This window comes from Trichoderma asperellum, chromosome 2 (assembly GCF_020647865.1).
Source record: "Trichoderma asperellum chromosome 2, complete sequence".
Lineage (NCBI taxonomy): Eukaryota > Fungi > Ascomycota > Sordariomycetes > Hypocreales > Hypocreaceae > Trichoderma > Trichoderma asperellum.
The window spans coordinates 4,855,642-4,869,600 of NC_089416.1; the positions used below are offsets into that span (position 1 = coordinate 4,855,642).

The following is a 13,959-nucleotide window of genomic DNA, read 5'->3' on the forward strand; positions in this document are numbered from 1 at the left end:
GGCAACGATCATAGCATCGGTTCCATCCAGCCGGTACCGCGAGACCAGCCGAGGTCCTGCTTCCAGAATAGCTCGCCATCTTGCCCTGCCGCTGTAACCCCTACTGCGTTTCTGGCTCTCTGCTTGTACTGATCGATCCGTTTAGGCCGATACAAACGAGTGGTGGTACGAACGAAGACTCTCGTCAAACACAACGGGCCGCAGTGGATAGCGTCGGAACGAAAGACCCACCTCCATCTTTGAAATCGCATCGGGGCCGTGTTATGTAGTTACCTAGAGCCAGGCAGTAGCAAAAGCGTCTTGAAATGTAGGTGCCTGCAATCTCAGTCATGGATTGGCTGGGTGAAGCACGGCCTTGGGTTCCAACTATTCGTGATCGCAAATCGGAAGCAGCCTAGGGCGCCACCTACAGCGTTCCTTGGGCCATCGCTAAGAGCTCTGCATCTCCAAGCAACGCACTCCATAGGGCAGCAATCAGTGCCATGCGTTCCGAGCTTCTCCAGTGCGCTATTTTAGCGCCTTGTGCTTTGCCCATGGGTGGGCTATCGCAGAACGGGCTGGACTTTGTCCATCAGCGCCAAACGGTTAGGCATGCAGGTACCTCTTGTCAATCCCCGCCAAAAAAAAAAATACCTATCCCACCAAACTACTTTATAAAAACTCCACCGAGGGAACCATCGCCGGATCTCTCTACTCAAGGCTGAACTACCTCTCGTCTTGCCTGTTGCGCTATATAACCGATATACTCTGCGCATATTCTACGATAGCTCTTTGCAGATTCACACCTACTAGAAGCATCACTGAACGTTATTCCACAATGAGGGGCGAGGTCAGTCATTTTTTTTTTCCCATGGCCTGTCGCTTTTCCTTGGGTAGTGCTATGATATCATCCCACTTCTGCGAAATGCGCTCGCGAGGCGACATGACCAGCCGTCAACTTTCTACACTAGCAACGCCATGCGCTCTCTTTCCCACACACGTCGCTGACTTGAATCTTTAGATTTTGCACCTTCATGTTGGCCAAGCCGGTGTCCAGCTCGGCAACGCAGCTTGGGAACTGTACGTGAGCCCCTCTATATGCGTCGGGCGAGGATTTATAAGCGCTTGGCGTGTGATGCTAATGTTCTCTCGTCGCATAGCTACTGTCTGGAGCACGGTCTCGGCCGCGACGGTCGCGTAGATCCCAATGCCAGCGAAGACACAGATTACGGCTCGTGGGACACCTTCTTCACCGAGACCAGCGGAGGCAAGCACGTGCCTCGTTCAATATTCGTCGACCTCGATCCGTCGCCTATCGATGAGATTCGAACGGGCGATTACCGCCAGCTCTTCCACCCTGAGCAGCTGATCAGCGGAAAGGAAGATGCGGCCAACAACTATGCCCGCGGTCATTATACCGTTGGCAAGGAGATGATCGATACCGTCATGGATCGGATCCGCCGTGTTACTGGTGAGTGCTTGCTGCAGTGTGGTGGTTTTACGACCACGTTTTGTTCGACATGACACGCTAATATGCCTCGCTGTAGACAACTGCCACTCTCTCCAAGGTTTCCTCGTTTTCCACTCATTTGGAGGCGGTACTGGATCTGGCTTTGGCGCTCTTCTGCTGGAGCGTCTTGCTACTGACTATGGCAAGAAGTCCAAGCTCGAGTTCACCGTGTACCCTGCTCCTCGTACTTCCTCTGCTGTTGTCGAGCCCTACAACGCAGTCCTGTCAACTCATAGCACCATCGAGCACTCCGACTGCACCTTCTTGGTGGATAACGAGGCCGTCTATGAAGTCTGCCGAAGAAATCTCGACATTGCCCGCCCCTCCTTTAACCACCTCAACAACCTGATCGCCCAAGTGGTCAGCTCCATCACTTCGTCCTTGCGATTTGACGGCGCTCTCAACGTCGACCTGAACGAATTCCAGACCAACCTGGTTCCTTTCCCGCGCATTCACTACCCTCTGGTCAGCTATGCTCCTGTTGTTTCTGCCAAGAAGAGCTCCCACGAGAGCTTCAAGATCCAAGAGCTCACCCTGCAGTGTAAGAACTCCTCTCCCACTGTTCTACTAAGAAAGATTCAGTCCAAGTTGACACTCTTTTTCCAGGTTTCGAGCCTCAAAACCAAATGGTCGTGTGCAACCCCCAGAATGGCAAGTACATGGCCGTTGCTCTGCTGTACCGTGGTGACGTCGTGACCCGTGACTGTAATGCTGCAGTCGCTACAATCAAGCAAAAGTCTACTTTCCACATGGTTGACTGGTGCCCTACCGGATTCAAGGTTGGAATCACTTATCAGAGGCCAACCGCCGTCCCCGTTTCTGCTCAAGAGGGCGGTCTCGCTGCTGTCGACCGCTCCGTGTCCATGCTCTCCAACACTACCGCCATTGCCGAGGCTTGGTCGCGACTTGACTACAAATTCGACCTTATGCACAACAAGCGTGCCTTTGTGCACTGGTACGTGGGAGAGGGTATGGAAGAGGGCGAGTTCTCCGAGGCTCGAGAGGACCTTGCCGCTCTTGAGAGGGACTACGAAGAGGTCGCTTCCGACTCTACTGAGTTTGAACCCGCTGAGTACTAGAGCGGTCTCTTATGAGCCGACAAGGACAACGAAAACCTGCGCCAGTTATGAACAAAATGAAAGATTGCTTACTGTTTCAATGGAACATTTTGATTTGAGGCTTCTTAAAGGGGAAAAAAAAAACAAATATTGATCGTATTGGAGTTGGATTAGATGAGACGGTCCACCATATCCTCTCTTTTCCCGTTTCTTTTCCCTCTTTTTTTTTTCTTATTTTCCGGTCCTTTGTTTTTTTGGTCCTTTATTAATCACTAAATTGTATACGTTTGGGAGCAAGCAGAGCGAAAAACTTGATACCTATATCCCCCCCCCCCCCCCCCCCCCCCCCCCATTTCCAAAAATTTCTTTCGTTGTATATAATATTTAGTCTTTAATTATGCGGCCTCTGGGGAATGGCTACACCCGTAGTCAGTATTTTTCAAGAAAATGAATAAACGGAGATGGAGGCAACCTTTGATTTCATGTTTCTTGTTGCATCTGTGCATGGTTCAGTTATTATGCACGGGGTGCTGACCGACGGTTTGATAATTCTGCTGTTATTGGACGGGATGCTTTCGCTGGTACTGCGCCTCTGTGACGTGGCATTGGAATACCTGTTATTTTGAAGTGGCAACGCAGTACAGGTTATATCAGAGGATGACAACAAATTTGTGCCACCAAGCACGTAGTCTTGAACATAAAGAACCATTCATACAATACGAATGACTATCTCACAAAAGCGACAAACAACCTAAACTCTTACAATTTTCTTTATGACATTCACAGATTGGCGAAATCACACTTTAGTTGCAGTGGGAGAGGGGGTACCCTGTAGTGCCTTTTATTTTTTTTTTACCTGTCCCAAAACGCCTATGACAATCTTCTATCCCTTTTCTTACCCCTGCAGTGGCGGTAAAATACATGATCCTTTCTAACAAGTAGCATGGAGGTGAAATAAAAACAGTGCTCTAGCTATAGAGTGAAAAGAGAAGCGGAAACCCCAAATGAATCGTTCCATGTACACGCATTTCCCCTCAACAAAAGCCCGGCGGCGTCCGCTGCTGCCCTCTCACATGATGAGGTAAGCGCCAGTGGATTTTTTTTTCCGCAGAATTATAGAGTCCTAAAACCCCCATATTATAGCCTCTAAAGGTGCTTCAGAAGCAGGGAAAATCAACTCACGCCCGGCTGACATTCCAAGGCAAGGATTTTAACCCCATTTTCCTTTGTCTTATTACTGCCTTTTCCAGCTCACCGCAATGCTCATTTCTTCTGCTGCCACGCCGCGGCTCTTCTGGCGCCCCGGTGCTGGGGCCTTGCTGGCTTGCCCGCCTTCTTCTTGTGCTGCTTCTTACCGATTTTGAGGTCCCGAGGAAGGCCATCCTTGGCAGACGCTCTCCGTCCCTCAAAGATGATACGCTCCGGAGACTTGATCTCATCACCAGCCTCAGCGCCCTTTGCGGCAGATGAAAATGACTTCCTGCCGCCAAATCGCTGTTTTGCAGCTGCAGACCGACCCAGAAGCTTACGAGTTCGCCCAGCGGCGGCCTGTTCCTCTGGAGTTGCCTTGGGCTTGTATTTTGTGCTGCGGCTAGCGCCGTCGGCGTTGTCTGCCTTGGACCTGGCCCGCTCTACAGCCAGTGCCGTCTTGCGCGGATCCTTTGCTCTTGTTACACGAAGAGCTCGGGGAAGCATTGGGGGGAATTTTTTCCCGTCAAGCAAAAGAGCAGCCTCAACATCATTGGCGTCCTGCATAGCTGGTTAGCAAACACCAGAAAAAAAGTTTCTAGAAGCGGACCTGCGAAAGGGACATTCCGGCATCTGCCGATGGAAGGACTTACATAAAACTGCACGTAGGCAAAGCCCTTGCCTACTCTGGTCTTTGAGTCTCGTATGACACGGACATTTTCAACCTTTCCTTGGGTGCCAAAGGTTCGCCACAGGCCTTCTTCAATGTCCGACGGCACCTTGTTGCGTTTCTTCTCAACTGTCTCTCCGTCGGCTTTTCTGTTCAAGACCGTCTCATCGTCAACAAAGCCAAGGTTTCCCACGAACACGCAGCTGCGATGGTTCATCGGGCTTGGATGTGCAACACTATCTACTCTGATGTGGCGGCCCAGAATTTCAGTGCCGTTGAGCTCGGCAACCACTTTCCGAGCAGCCGCAGGATCTGAAAACACTGCGTACGCGTTGGTGGATTTTGTGGTGGCATCCATCAGGGCCTTGGTGATATAGGCTGCCCGCTTGGGCATTGAGCCAGTTGAAAAGGCTACAGAGCGGAAACGCAGAGACTCAATCTTTTGTGGCGGTGATGCATCTTTGTCCAGGACAGAAGCAAGATGTTTCATGAGTTCCTTCTTTGCCGACTTGGATGAGATGGCTTCCGTGGCGACATTGCCCAAGAAGACGGTCCGGGCGGCCTTTTCCATCTCGGATTGCTTGCTCTCTTGCGTGAGAGATTCGTGCACAGGGACTTCATCTTCTTCGCTGGCTCCATCCTTGGCATCTTCGCTCTCTCCTTTCTGGCGCTTGCCTGATGGCTCTGATTCGTCATCATCCGCAAGTTTAGCCAGGTATTTTTCTTCTAGATCGTCGTTGTCATTCTTTCTCTTGCGTTTTCTTTCACGCTTCGTCTTGTTCTCTTGAGTGTTGTCCTTGACCTGCTCTGCTGCATCGACCGCCTCTATTGTCACCGACATGGAATCTTCGTCGTTGGCATCGTCGTCTTCACCATCTTTTCCCTCAGCAACATCGCCGTCTGCTTCCTCTTCGTCATCATAATCCAGCTCCTCGCTGATTTCAGAGAGCACTTCGTCGTCGCCACTGTCATTGCCGCCGTCTTCGTTTGGTTTCTCGGTGTTTGAGCTTTTCGGCTTTGGCGGTGCTCCAACTCGAGGTTGCGAGGGAACCTTCACTGGCCCAGCCTTGAAAGGTATGTTAGTTAATCTATTCTGTTTCGAATTTTTTTTTCTTATCGCGACCAAAACAGAGATCGGCGAGATGCTTACGCTGGATGCGAACAGTGCATTGAGCGTGGGGTCAATGGCCTTGGAGGCTGCGGCCAACGCACTTTTTCTGCGATAAAACAAAAATTAGCCAGACATATCGAAATTCCCAATTGCAGAAAACCTTACGATTTCGCCATATTTACGAGTTGTTGGCACGAGATGCAGCTTTCGGCTGGCGCTTCACAAGGTTGCGACGGGCGCACTGAAGGCGACAAAAAAGTTCAAGAGCAGCTCTAAAAATTTTGGGTCCCGCCGCCCGGAACAATGCGTCATTGGCGCTCTCTGACATGCCGCGATTCACCGCCTAGCCTAGGCTCAGAGTTCACAGGGCCTGCTCCCGCTGAGGCGTAGCGCTGGACAGCCAAGGTCACAGAGGCCGAAGTGCGCGAGGCGGCACCTTGTCTTCTTTCCCTCCCCTCCCAGCCGTTTCGTCCACACTGCCACGACCTTGTCCAGGCTTCACCAGGCCAATACAGACGCTGCAGGCACTGCTGGAGCTCCAGCTTGACCAGCGACATTTTACCACGCCATTTTTCGCGCCCAAAACCCACTCGCCGCCGCCGTCTCAGCACGGCGCCGCCCGCTCAAACTCTTCGCCAGACTTTGTGGTGGCCGCGCCGGCCCTGACCAAGTTGTCGACTGACCGAGTTGAAGCCGCCTTTCACTGCTCACGTCCCGCCGCCGACACTCTCCTACAATCTGCAAAGGTGCTTTGCTCTGCGCTATCGGCAGCACAATGGCAGCGACGGCCTCGGCGTCGGCTGCCTTCCCCCCCGTAGCTACGGGCGGCGACCTCGAGGACAGCAACATTTCCAGCCCTCTCAGCGAGGTCGACGATAAGGATGCGAACGACGAAGACATAGAGCACATGCATCTGGACAGAGAACATCTCAGTCTCGGTCCAGAAGAGACCCGGGCCACCGATCACGGCGGGTCCGACTCCGACAGCGCCCTTTCCGACGCAGGGTCTGACGTAAACTCTGAGGCCAACGATACCGAAGCCGAAACCCTGAGGCTTTATGACACGCCGCAGGCCCAGAGGCACCGTGATGTCGGAATTGAACGGTTCAATGATGCAGAGCCATTTGAGCACACTCCGAGCAAGCTCCGCAGGGCACTTGTCAACGGTGACGATTACTCTGGCTCTGGCTCTGGTTCTGACAGCCACAGAGACGAAGACGAAGAAGACGACGAAGACGAAGAGAATGATGACAACGAATCGCCAACAAAACCCGTCATGGCGATTGTGAAGACCGAGGAAGATGCCCGCCGTGATTCGCAGGAGCGGAAGCGGAAGCGATCTGCCGCCGCTGAACAATCCGATCTGGAGCAGCCGGTGAGGAAACGCACAGGATCAATATCGGCCGCCAATGAAGATGGCGACGATCACCTCGCAGCGGGAGAGGTTGACGCGACACCGGCTGCGAATCTTCCAAGCGGAGTCCCGTCTCCTGGAGACGAGGAGGCTTCTGCCACGAACCAAGATACCCCACAGGACGATGAGATTCCCGAAGTATCAAGAAAGACCAAGCGCAGTGGCTCTAAACGGAAGAATGTCATTGCAGATGATGCCGACAGCGAATCTCAAGCCGAGGCTCGTGACGAGCAGAACGACACTGCAGTAGAGGACGAGCCTGAAGCCGATCACGCCGAGGAGGAGGTGGAGCCCGAAGCTGATGAAGAGACTGACGCTGCAGCGAGGAACTTGGAAGAAAGTAAGCTTGAAATGAACTCTGCGTATTTGATATAAATATAAATGCTAATTGGTAACCAGTGGAGAAGAAGCAAGCCGCCTACCGGGACTGGACCCAGATAGAAGAAATGTTTGGTATTTTTAGAGACCGGTAAGCTCCAGGCTAAAACCCCAATTCTTCATGCATGTTACGGCAGCGCGCTCACATCCTACCAGACTTTACAAGGATAGGCTACAGAGGCTCGAGGAAGAAGAACAATCGTTACATGCCCCAGAGCCTACGCACCCTGAATACCTAAACATGAAGCAATGCCTCGATGATCGACTAGAGCAGAAGCTGCACGCTATCAATACTGAACACGAATATCGTCTCAAAGCCCTCGAACGGCGCGCAGTGGCACAAAGAGCTCAAATATGGGGCCAGTACTTCCAAGCCGTTCGAGAGAAGCGAGAACAAGCTCTCGAGGGTCTGAATAGGCAATGGTATGATGTCCAGAGTGCTCGACGAAGTGCACACAGCTTGCCAGACTATGGCCTGTTGTTTCCAAAAGATCCTGCACAGCGTATCAGGAATGCTATTGCCTACAATACCGAGGTATCGACACTCGCCGGCCTCGCCAAATACGAAGGCTTCCCGGCGGGCCCAGAGCTTCAAGGGGCGTCCGCATCAGAGCTGGAAGCTGATTTAGCCGCCATGGAAGTGAGTGTGAGATTTCTCATAAAGCTGGCCATTCTTTGAAGCTTCGCATTTGTTGACTTGCATTCAGCGAACTCGGCGCGTACGACACAAGCCTTCCATAAGCCATATCCGCGAGGAATATCAACCACCACACCTGACTCGCCTCGACCCAGCAGGAGAGCAGTTCGTTAAGAACACACCTTGGGCAAACCCAAATCACTCTGCCCATAAATTCTATCCGCATCCGGCTTCAGCAGAAGCTCGTCCGGAGGCTGCTGCACCTAATGTTTCTGCTGGCCGAGCGCCTCAGAATGTACACCCTTCTACAGCTGATCCCAAGATAGCCTTTGACGGCCCAGGAGCAGCGCGGTCACCCGCTGCTCTCTCCGCACGACTATCTGAATCCCCAGAAATGACGCGGAATATCTTGAACCCAGCGTCTCACCAAATGAAACGAATGGGCAGCATGCCAGGACTCAGTCGCGGTTCGAAAACAGCGGCGGCTTGACATTTGTCTACTTCTGTTTGAAAATGCATTATTCAAGACTAAATCGCCCAACTGGGCTATGGCATGAGGATTTCTGCGTTTCGATATTAATGATACCCAAGATCAGGGCTTGTCATTGGCTCCTTGTAAGGGAAATGCGGCCTATATTTTCTTCTCTTCTCTTCTCTTCTCTTCTCTTACCTTTTTTTTCTTTTCTTTTCTTTCTTTTTTCTCTTCTTTTCTTTTCTTTTCTTTTCAACAGGTCATGTCTGTATATGTGTACATGCGTATTTTGCCCTGGAGACTTAAGGTTGGGTAAATGGGTAATAAAGATTTGGCGGCGTTTTCATGACCAGGTTTTAGGAAGCCGGCACCGGCGGTAATGGATTGTTTGTTTTACATGGCAGAGAGGAAGTCTACAACTCTGCAGCAAGGGCGGCTTGTTTTCACATTCTCCTACATATAGCTAGGTGACAGGGTATTTATATAGTTGAATGCGATTGCTTGGAATTGTTTCTGTATAGGAGAGTAAAGCCATAAAGTCACTCTTAAATTTTGACAGTAGTAATAGTACACAGCAAGTCTAGCTGACGGATCGTAATTTGCAACACCGAAGCGCCTCTGAATTTTTTTTTTTTTTTGACATGGAATTTCTCCACTCATTCTTCCATCTTGTCGTAGTTTATCCTATTTTTCTTGTTTATTTTGCCTGGGCTGGCTTTCGTGGCTCGTCGGGCACCTTTACGTCTGCGAAATCGTCCTGGCCAACGGCGTTGATTGTATAATAGTCTATGAAGAGGAGATTAGCGCGAGCGCTCCAGAAGATTGGGTAGGGAAATGGAAAATTGGATAAAGCATACAGATGCCCGAGACAAGCGCAAAGAGGCCAAGTCCCGTGGCGGCATTTTTGAAGAGATATGGTCGTCTGGCTCGGACGAGGGCTGGGCCTTGCCGCAGTCGTCGGTCGTAGTACGTAGTGTGAGACCTAGAATGAAGTATTGAGTTAGCCATGCGCCATCATATATAGGCATGAGTTCGCATGAATGGTAAACGAACGCCATTGTTTGTTTGTCGAGGGTTGTAGCTGGATTTTCTCTGGGAAGATACAGCAGTTATTTGGATCTCTGCGCCGCTTACTCGAGGCCGAAATAGATCGTATCATATCATGCGCCACAGGGTGGGATGAGCGCTGGAGCAGCAAAAGCGGCACTTCCCCGGCTAAACACTTTTAGCAGCCGCGGGCGCCTGGAGCTTGGCGCCCTGGTGAAGTTATAGAGCATGTTTGCGCTCTTCTTTTAACAGGGATCAGCCACTTTGGACCCGCGTCACGTTCCGTCGCCAAAACCTTCGCAAGCTCGCCCAGGTACTTAGCGAAGGCCAGTCAACCTGCAACTGGCTACCTACCCAGCATCTCCTCAACCTCAACAGACGACAACGCCTCCCAGCGCCATTATCGACTGGCGCCCCGTTCGATTGTTGCGAATCCGTCCGACGAGCTGCGGTTGGCTGGAAGTGGGAGATTGGCGCAGGGCATGGCGATACAATACGACTAGAGAAGAAAAGATATATTATGCCAGTAGCCTAGCCTTTTTGTCGCGCGACCTCAATGCTGCATCGCTATTCCGCATTCTTTCCCATCTGATGTTGTCCGCTTCTCTGTGTCCACCATTCACCCCGATTGCTCATTGAGAGATTCACGACTGCCCAGCCGCCATCTCGAAGAGAGCTCGACGTCATGGCTGCTGCCGCATCCTCCACCCTCTCAGTGCCAGACCAGATCCGCCAGCTCAACGATGCCCGCAAGCTCGTCCTAGGAGATGTCAAGTACTATCCCAGCGTGGTTAGGGGAATCCTGCCCATCATTGGGCCCAAGGCACCCATAGAGCTGCGACGATGGGTCACGGATTTCCTGGCGGAAGCCTTTGCTACGCCCGCACTGCCAAATTCAGAGAAGGAGACTATACAGCCTTACGTGTTGACGACGCTAGAGTCGCTGATTGAACAGGAGGCTGATGCGCAAGTGCTGAGGAATGTGATACAGACGGCAGCGAGCATTTATCCGCTGGCCATGAGGTGGATGTTGGTGGCCTCTCTTCCCTTGCTACTGATGTGGAATTGCTATTGATTACTGACTATTCTTGCCGCAGCATTAACAACAGCTACGATACGGTGACGTGGGAGCGGATGGTGAGTATCAAGCAGAAAATCCTGCAGATGTGGGATAATGTCCCACCAACTGTGAGGATATGCTGCATAAAGTTTGCCCAGCGAGTAGTGTTGGCGCAGAGCATTGCCTCGGGGGCTGAACATAGGGTAAGATACAAAGGGCCCCATCCCAAAGTAAAGCAACCAAAGTATTCTTATCGTTCAATCTCATTCTAGTATGGCGGCGGCTTGGACGTCTCTCTAGACAAAGTCCCGCCCAACCACCAGACGCTCGATCCTAGAAATCTCGAGGCTGAGGCGAGCGGGTTGTTAGACCGCATGCTGAGCATTCTCCAAGGGAACAAGTAAGCCTCTTCTCTCTCTCCTCTCTCCCCTCTCTTCCTCGTATCTGTATTATATGCCTATATATACTTTCACGCCAGGAACTTGGCAAGTGCGGTGCTCACCTAGTTTAGTGATGGCCTTTTAGTAGACGCAACCTTGAATTGCTTGTCCATCATGGTGCGGACTCGTCCCACTACATCAAATCGAATTCTCAATGCATTGCTCAGTTTCAACCCTCTACAAGCCGCCAACTCGCCATTGACCCCTAAGACCAAGGTGATGATCAAATCCATGGAAAAAACGGCCCGGCTGCTATTGATTCACCTGAGTAAGCGAGACCCCCATAACCCAATCGTGCCTAGAATACAGCAGCACGTCGAAGGCACAATGCGTATGGTGGCCGAGCTCTTTGACGGTGCCGGGCGAAAAAGACCACTGGAACCCAAGCCGCAAGATGGATATGATGTCAAGCGCCCGCGGATTGAAGCCTCCCAAATCCAGATCCCCCCCTTGGGCCCAGGTCCCCATAGCCTGGCTGATGTCTTTACCCTTATTGGCAACGATGGACTCAAGTTCTTCGACGCCTCTCAGGTTCCCCACAGCCTCGTAGCCAGAATCGCTGTGAATACTTTGTCTAGGCTGGATCCCCAGGTCCTGGCAAAGGCTGTAGATGGTGTTCGCGGTCGACTGGAGATGCTGAACAACAACCCTCCTCCGGAGCTGAACCCAAACACCGCTCCTCTCGGCGTTGAGGAAGACGAAGACGACTATGAGCCAGACTTTTATCAAGCCGAAGATACGGAGCAGATCTTGAACAAATTGGACAATGCCCCGGCACCCGCTACGGCTGAACCTATAATAAGCTTCGATGATACCCTTGGTCTGAAATCTTTCAGCCTTCCCCAGCCACAGCAACTGACGCCGGAGATGGCCCTCAATGCGGGCAGTGGAACGGTGACAAGAGTGCTGGACATGATGAAGTCACTGGAGGAGCCAAGTGCAAAGAAACAAAAGGCTGGATTCAACCGGCTGGCAGCAAGCTCCGAAAGCAGAGACTCCTGGATGACCATCTTGACGCGCTTAGCCACACGATCATCGGCTGGCCTTCAGGAGATATCGGTAAAGGGGGAAGCGGATGAATCGACTCAAGCTCCATCCCTCAACAACAGTATCCGAGAAATACTTTACAACTACATCATGGAAGACTTTCGAACCCACATTGATGTCGCCGTATCATGGCTCTGCGAAGAATGGTATAACGACAAGGTGCAGATGAAAGCTGGCGGGGATCATCCGATGTACTACGAGAAGTGCACGCTCCGACTCATTGATGGGTTTCTCCCTTATCTACGCCCACAGGATAAGGTCTTGACCCGTTTCCTGAGCGAGATCCCTGAGCTGAACCGGGCGATTCTCTCTCGTGTGAAGCACATGTGCCGAGATCCGAGTGTGACCCAGCTGGCATTGACTAGCTTGCTATACTTGGTGATTATGCGACCTCCCATTAAAGAAGCTGCGCTGGACGTTGTTCAAGATATATGGACAGACTGTATGTGACCCCACCCCCCTTTCTTTCTTGTTCTTGCCTCGTTCAACACGCATATACACACCTGTCAGTAGAGAGTTGAAGCTAACATTTGGCACAGTCGAGGATGCTAGGACTATGGCAGCCAAGTACCTCACCAAATATCGGCCGCAATTCATAGAAAATGCGACAAAACGCGAAAGTAACGATAGTCCAGCACCAACATTGGGTGGAGACGCAATCACCACATAGAGAACTGGAATTTACTACTTTGCAGCGCATGTTAGAAAGAAGAGGGCCGAAGGTTATGCGCACAGTTCGAAATATGAGGAGCATAGCAGCTATAAAGCTGCATAGGGCGAGAAGGCGTTGTTTCAACTTTAGACGGAACTATCACAGATTGCATGGCTGAGCCATGGTTGGACAGAATAGAAGTCGCGGGACATGGACAGAGACTTCACCAGTCATTAGTCATAATTGAGGCGTGAAATATTAGTGTATACGTGAAGGAGGCATCAGGCAGGCAGTCATGTTTGTTCACTGCCATGGGAACACGAGAAAAGAGGGCGTGGATATCCGGGACACGAGACAGATGTTTATACAAAGGGCGCGAATTTCACAATGGGACAAATGCTGCCAATATTCAAAGTGTATTGCAAGAAGGCTGGAGATGGATTTTGTATTAGAACAAAAATTGGCGGGCAGATATATACCTAGTCGCTATGAAACTACCATTGTTATATGGGAGAGGATTCCTTTTGCGTTTAGAATATCAGTTGGAAAAAGGCGAGCAGCAATCTCAATATGAGAGAAATTGTTATACATAGTCTTCTATAGTTCTATCCAAACAAACAAGTCTGCTTTAGAAAGACACTAATGCTTTCTTTTTCTCTCTTTTCTCAGCAAGAGCTGTTCCAAGAATAATTGATTGGGTTGTCTGTCAGCGAGCAATTGGACAGGGTGCCCTGCATCTTATTTCTCGCTAGCGAGGCTTATTATTGTACTATTGGCCCTGCAAGGAAAACAACGACGGCGTTGGACAGCCATCTATTGATCCAAGACGGCAGCAATACCCCGTATTTCGTATTTTCGTGTAGAGTATACTATTCCCTACCTACCTAGGCCAGTATTACCGGGTAGGTATTGCTAGAAAAGTATACAGTAGTAGGTCGCCTGGTTGACATCATCGCAACGGCCCGTAATAACATCGCCGCGGCATCTTATTGGAGTTGCTGCTCCCGTGTCTATTCAAAGCGCCACCGTTGCCTGGTCAGCGGCTGCATCTTCCAGATCTCTGCCTGCAGCATCTCGCCAGCTAACGGCGCAGTGCATGTGACACGTGAAGCCTTCAAAAGACAGCCGGCAAAAAGCGCTTGCAGCAGTATTTTCTATTGATCCTGGCTAGGTAGTAATTGAGGGAGTGGGCTCAGCGCTGATTGAAGAGAGAAAGACAAAGGCGGCGGAGACAAAGTCTTGGATGAGCGGCAAAACAGAAGGGATTGATTGTTTTCTTTTCTTTTTTCCGTAATT

General features: G+C 51.1%; 5 protein-coding genes across 5 annotated transcripts; 3 read left to right on the top strand and 2 right to left on the bottom strand.

Moving 5' to 3' along the window:
- Nucleotides 1–817: 817 nt before the first annotated feature.
- Nucleotides 818–2,568, top strand: TUB1_1 (alpha-tubulin; the record flags this gene model as incomplete). The annotated part of the gene is made up of 5 exons (XM_024903145.1): nt 818–829; nt 1,001–1,059; nt 1,140–1,450; nt 1,527–2,030; nt 2,096–2,568. 5 exons carry the CDS (start codon nt 818–820, stop codon nt 2,566–2,568), a joined length of 1,359 nt encoding a protein of 452 aa, XP_024766328.1.
- Nucleotides 2,569–3,367: 799 nt separating this feature from the next.
- On the bottom strand, nt 3,368–6,023 carry NOP12 (Nucleolar protein 12). Its single transcript, XM_024910865.2, has 4 exons — nt 5,682–6,023; nt 5,556–5,622; nt 4,389–5,471; nt 3,368–4,296 (listed from the first exon to the last, which is right to left on the bottom strand). The coding sequence occupies exons 1-4, from the start codon at nt 5,690–5,692 to the stop codon at nt 3,811–3,813; spliced, it is 1,647 nt and encodes a 548-aa protein (XP_024766327.2). The 5' UTR covers nt 5,693–6,023; the 3' UTR covers nt 3,368–3,810.
- Nucleotides 6,024–6,291: 268 nt separating this feature from the next.
- Nucleotides 6,292–8,435, top strand: TrAFT101_003902 (uncharacterized protein; the record flags this gene model as incomplete). Its single annotated transcript, XM_024898970.2, has 4 exons — nt 6,292–7,270; nt 7,330–7,399; nt 7,465–7,948; nt 8,016–8,435. The coding sequence occupies 4 exons, from the start codon at nt 6,292–6,294 to the stop codon at nt 8,433–8,435; spliced, it is 1,953 nt and encodes a 650-aa protein (XP_024766326.2).
- Nucleotides 8,436–8,903: 468 nt separating this feature from the next.
- TrAFT101_003903 (uncharacterized protein) lies at nt 8,904–9,544 on the bottom strand. The gene is made up of 3 exons (XM_024907294.2): nt 9,471–9,544; nt 9,275–9,399; nt 8,904–9,203 (listed from the first exon to the last, which is right to left on the bottom strand). The coding sequence occupies exons 1-3, from the start codon at nt 9,473–9,475 to the stop codon at nt 9,115–9,117; spliced, it is 219 nt and encodes a 72-aa protein (XP_024766325.1). The 5' UTR covers nt 9,476–9,544; the 3' UTR covers nt 8,904–9,114.
- A 190-nt stretch (nt 9,545–9,734) lies between these two features.
- On the top strand, nt 9,735–13,297 carry TrAFT101_003904 (uncharacterized protein). Its single transcript, XM_024898789.2, has 5 exons — nt 9,735–10,493; nt 10,562–10,727; nt 10,797–10,924; nt 11,036–12,453; nt 12,551–13,297. The coding sequence occupies exons 1-5, from the start codon at nt 10,150–10,152 to the stop codon at nt 12,679–12,681; spliced, it is 2,187 nt and encodes a 728-aa protein (XP_024766324.1). The 5' UTR covers nt 9,735–10,149; the 3' UTR covers nt 12,682–13,297.
- The last annotated feature ends 662 nt before the right edge of the window (nt 13,298–13,959 follow it).

Bases quoted from the DNA above. Each gene is read 5' to 3' on its own strand.
- NOP12 (XM_024910865.2), bottom strand. The intron at 5,472-5,555 runs GTAAGCATCTCG...ATACCTTTCAAG, and splicing joins ATGCACTGTTCGCATCCAGC to GCTGGGCCAGTGAAGGTTCC. The intron at 4,297-4,388 runs GTAAGTCCTTCC...CCAGCTATGCAG, and splicing joins TTGCCTACGTGCAGTTTTAT to GACGCCAATGATGTTGAGGC.
- TrAFT101_003903 (XM_024907294.2), bottom strand. The intron at 9,204-9,274 runs GTATGCTTTATC...TCCTCTTCATAG, and splicing joins TGCGCTTGTCTCGGGCATCT to ACTATTATACAATCAACGCC.
- TrAFT101_003904 (XM_024898789.2), top strand. From the start codon at position 10,150: ATGGCTGCTGCCGCATCCTCCACCCTCTCAGTGCCAGACCAGATCCGC. The intron at 10,728-10,796 runs GTAAGATACAAA...ATCTCATTCTAG, and splicing joins CCTCGGGGGCTGAACATAGG to TATGGCGGCGGCTTGGACGT. The intron at 12,454-12,550 runs GTATGTGACCCC...CATTTGGCACAG, and splicing joins TCAAGATATATGGACAGACT to TCGAGGATGCTAGGACTATG.